This window comes from Tinamus guttatus, unplaced genomic scaffold (genome assembly GCF_059628265.1).
Source record: "Tinamus guttatus ecotype Peru unplaced genomic scaffold, ASM5962826v1 Tinamus_guttatus_pri_ptg000711l, whole genome shotgun sequence".
NCBI lineage: Eukaryota > Metazoa > Chordata > Aves > Tinamiformes > Tinamidae > Tinamus > Tinamus guttatus.
This window is the reverse complement of record NW_028289245.1, coordinates 319,168-323,127: the sequence shown is the minus strand read 5'-3', so window position 1 is coordinate 323,127 and position 3,960 is coordinate 319,168. Positions and strand designations below refer to the sequence as shown.

Genomic DNA, 3,960 nt, shown 5'->3' with positions numbered 1-3,960 from the left:
ATGTAATTTCTGAGAAGTTAGTGGGTGCCTGTTCTCACTGCCCTCTCTCTCTCCCTATTTCCTGCCATTTGGGGGTTAGTTTAACGTGCAGTTTGTAGTTTTAATAATTGTGTTGGCATTTGTGTGTCTGCTGTTCTTGTGAGGACCCATCTTTTACTTAAACAGTGCTTTTCCAATTTCTCACTCTTGGAGATGAATTGGTATTTGGCTCTGAAGCAGATGCTATCTTTCAAATATGCCTCTGGACTCTCTTGTTACTTCAGATGAGGCAGAACCCTAATTTATCTTAGATTTTCCTTGCTGTTCCAGATTTCAGCCAAAGAAATCCAGCAATGGTGCATTTTATTAACTTTTTTTTTTTTTCCTTAAAGTGAGGCGTTTAAATTAAGGTAAGTCAACAAAGCACTTCCAAAAGCCCACTGCTTTTCAGCAAAGCCTTAAAGGATCCACTTAAAGCCAGATGTCCACTTTCATGGCTCTGATTCAGTAGAGCACTCGACTAAATGCCTCACACTAATCTCTACAGTCTCCTAGTCATAAAATCTGCCCAACTGTGTGTCTACGTCAAGCTGAAAGTGGAATACATAAATGCATCAAAACTGCTGTACGAATGCTATATTATTTTGACACCAGCGGCAACAGGTTTCCCATTTTCCAGCTTTTAGAAGAACAGTCAATTAATCAGCCCAAATGGAGGGCTATGACTGTGAAAAGAGTCCCCAGTGTAGAACTTTAAAAGGAGACATCTGACATACAGATTTTGACACTCTATTTCCTGCTTGTATCTCATCTGCAGCAGCTTTAGTATGTAAGAAGGAAGTTAGCTTTGAGAAGCTTGAAGTACTACAGAGCAACGAGAGCTGTTCCTATCGGAGCTCATCCCGAGTTTCCCCTGGAGGGCTGAGTTGAGCTACCCAGAGCCACAGACTCCCTTACTTGGGCAGCTTATTAGTTAGTCTTGCAACTGGCTACAGACGGCTGTTTTCAGAAAATCTCTCTGCTTTTTGTACTGTACTTGCATAATGTTTTTCTTTTTTCCATTTGTTTTGCTGTGATCCCGTCCTGCTCCTTGATATTGTAGTTTCTGACTTATTTAGCATCCCAAAACATTTTTTCCCATAGTGCTAAGACAGAGTCTGCTGGAATGACTAAATATTCAGCTGGATATAGTGATATCTGTAGAAACAATGTGATACAAATAGCAATAGGTAGATAGGGAAATGTACGGTTATATAGGCAACTATACCTACGTAATGATTCTGGAAACAGATGTTTCTAATTGCCTCTACATTAGATAATAGTTTCAATGCGAAAACTAAGAATCCAACATTCAACTTTTTACATGGAAGCACAAGTTGGGAAGAAACCAGTGGTGGTTTCTAAGCATCTTTGTGGCACCTTCAACACTTCCTAACCCCTCATACTATAGAAGGTGGCTGGTCTTCTGGTCCCAGTTTCACAGAATCGGCCTTTGAAGCGGAATAGACTGTATCTGCCCCTCCATGCAGACTGTATGTCCTTGGCTCTGATCCACTTCGGCAGCCCCTCATTTCAAGCCCTTCGCACTGCTGTGTCGTTGCTCCAGCCGGGGATGTAGGGTTTGCCACGAGTGGTTTGGCGGTGGATGGCAGCCTTGCCTGGGCACAGCGAGGCTGGAGGGTGTAAGCAAACGTGCAGAGCACCGCTGCGCTGGAGAGCAATTACAGACGAGACCTTTGCTGAATGCGATGATCAATAGGAGTGTGGGAGGCCGTAACAGCAAGAGGTGAACATGCAGCTCTGAAGGCAAGTAACACGATAGTGGGAGAGATCTGAGGCGTTTTATTGCCTCAAACAAAACGACAGTCAAAAATTCCTTGTTAAGCCACAGCTCCCTATGGTTCCTTTAAACACTTGCCTCCTCATTTGGAGAATACCTCTCTTGGCCTGTAGTTTTTTAATATATTATTTGTATCTTGTGTGTGTGGTTTTGCCTTTCCAGGCTCTTCCTATCCGCCCTGTTAAGACCCTCTATCAGAGTGTGGTAATGGGACTTTCCGCACTGCTCCCTCCTGCTCCTCGCGGGGAGCCGAGGCCGGGGGCCAAGCACAGCTCGTGCCTCCCCAAAGCCGAACCCATGGCCGCTCTGGGGCAGCAGGGGCAGACCCGAGGCCTCCCCTGGGCGAGCGCCGCTCCTGGCTCTGCCTCCCCGCGGTGGCGCGGGAGCCACGCGGCACCAAAACAGCATTGCAGAGCCTGAGCTTCTGCCTCGCCGCCCGCCTGCTCTGCTCTCTTCAGCTGAGTGCCCCGAAGCGCCTGGGGTTTTGTGGAGGCCAAGCCTGTGGGGCCAAGCTGCGAGGAGGGCACTTGCCACCCTCCTGAGCCTACGGGGCAGCCCCGACCAGCCCCTGCTGGGCCTCGCTCTGGTCCTGTGCAGCGGGCACCAGGGCCGCCTTGCTGCAGGGAGCTCCAGGCGACGACTGCTCCTGGGTCTCCTCCTGGGGGGGATTGCGCTCCCTTCCCCTGCCCTGGGTCTACTGCGCTAGCCACGGCTCGGCTCCACAAGCTGCTGTTTGTCTTGTTGTTAAACATTTACATCGGCCTCTGCCCATACAGTGGGCAGCCCAGATCGAGACCTGGGCTGAATGTGGCCGCAGAGCCGCTCTCCTGCCACGGCATTGCTTAGTGCTGGGGGACACCTGAAGCCAGCACAGCTCCCAGACAGGCGGGTTGGCTGTGGCTTCCCCTGTAGTGTCTAAGTCTGCCCTGTTGCAGCCCCTCCGTCTGTGCCCAAGGCCAATCTCCTAGATGAGATGCTGGGCTTCAGCTCCTCTGCAAGTCCTGCTTCTCCTCGTCCCTGCGGGCCTGTGAGCTCAGCACTGGCTCTGTGCTCTTCTCCACGGCGCAGGGGGACATGACAGCCCCTGTCCCCTCTGCGAGGAGGAAGCCGCAAGGACTGTGTGCAGACAGAGCACGAGCTCCGGTTCCCACTCGCGGGAAAACAAGGCAACTTTCTCACTCGGGGAGGCTGCAGCGGGGCAGCGCCTCGCCGCGCACGGCGCTGCTCACACGCACCGGGCGCAGGGCGCTCGCGCGGGCCTGGCCGGTCCGGTCCGGCCCGGTCCGGTCCGGCGCGGGGCGGGGCGCGGTCGCTGACGCAGGCGCGCGGCGCTATAAGGCGCGGCGCGCGCGGCGGCCGCCCAGCACCATGGAGAGCTGCCGCCCGCTGGCGCTCTGCGCCCTGGCCGCCGCGCTGCTGCTGGGCGCCCGCGGGCACGAGCCGCCCGAGCCGCCCGAGCCGCCGCGCCGCGAGCGCGACCTGGCGCCCGCCGCCGCCGCCCACGAGAAGGAGCTGGTGGGGCTGGGCGGGGAAGGGGGCGGGCGGGGGCGTCCGGGCGGGCCACCCCTCTCCCCTGACGCCCTGCGGGCTCTCTCGGCAGATCGAGGCGCTGCAGGAGGTGCTGGAGAAGCTCAAGAGCAAGCGGATCCCGCACTACGAGAAGAAGTTCGGGCAGGTGCCCATGGTGAGTGCCCGCCCGGACCCCGCCGCCGGCCGCGCTCCCGCTCCCCCGCTCACGGGCGCGTTGCTCCCACAGTGCGACGCCGGGGAGCAGTGCGCCGTGAGGAAGGGGGCCCGCATCGGGAAGCTCTGCGACTGCCCCCGCGCCACCTCCTGCAACTCCTTCCTCCTCAAGTGCCTGTAGGACGCGCCGCGCGGCCACCGGCCGGCGGGCGCTCGGGGGCCGGCGCTGGCCGCGCTTCGAAGCGCCGGCCCGGGGGCGGTGGTGGCAGCGCCAGCCCTCGTGCCACCCGTGCAGCCGTGTGTGACACCCGACATCCGCAGAGCCGCCCTCCTCCGCGCCCCCGGCCCCCTTGAGTTCGCCCGTCCCAAGCGCCAGCCCACGCATCGCCGCCACGCCAAGGCGCCAGCGCCGGGAGAAGAGCCCAGCTCCTCCCCGAGGTAGGAAACATCCCTCCGGT

The 3,960-nt window shown here is 57.2% G+C and overlaps 1 protein-coding gene across 1 annotated transcript; it reads left to right on the top strand.

Annotated features, from left to right (window-relative positions):
• The first annotated feature begins 3,187 nt into the window (after window positions 1–3,187).
• Window positions 3,188–3,683, top strand: CARTPT (CART prepropeptide). Its single transcript, XM_088536973.1, has 3 exons — window positions 3,188–3,334; window positions 3,420–3,503; window positions 3,576–3,683. The coding sequence occupies exons 1-3, from the start codon at window positions 3,188–3,190 to the stop codon at window positions 3,681–3,683; spliced, it is 339 nt and encodes a 112-aa protein (XP_088393099.1).
• The last annotated feature ends 277 nt before the right edge of the window (window positions 3,684–3,960 follow it).

Excerpts from the sequence above, each read along its gene's own strand:
- CARTPT (XM_088536973.1), top strand. The coding sequence starts at position 3,188 with ATGGAGAGCTGCCGCCCGCTGGCGCTCTGCGCCCTGGCCGCCGCGCTG. Across the intron at positions 3,335-3,419 it reads CCGCCCACGAGAAGGAGCTG|ATCGAGGCGCTGCAGGAGGT; the intron begins GTGGGGCTGGGC and ends CTCTCTCGGCAG. Across the intron at positions 3,504-3,575 it reads AGTTCGGGCAGGTGCCCATG|TGCGACGCCGGGGAGCAGTG; the intron begins GTGAGTGCCCGC and ends TTGCTCCCACAG.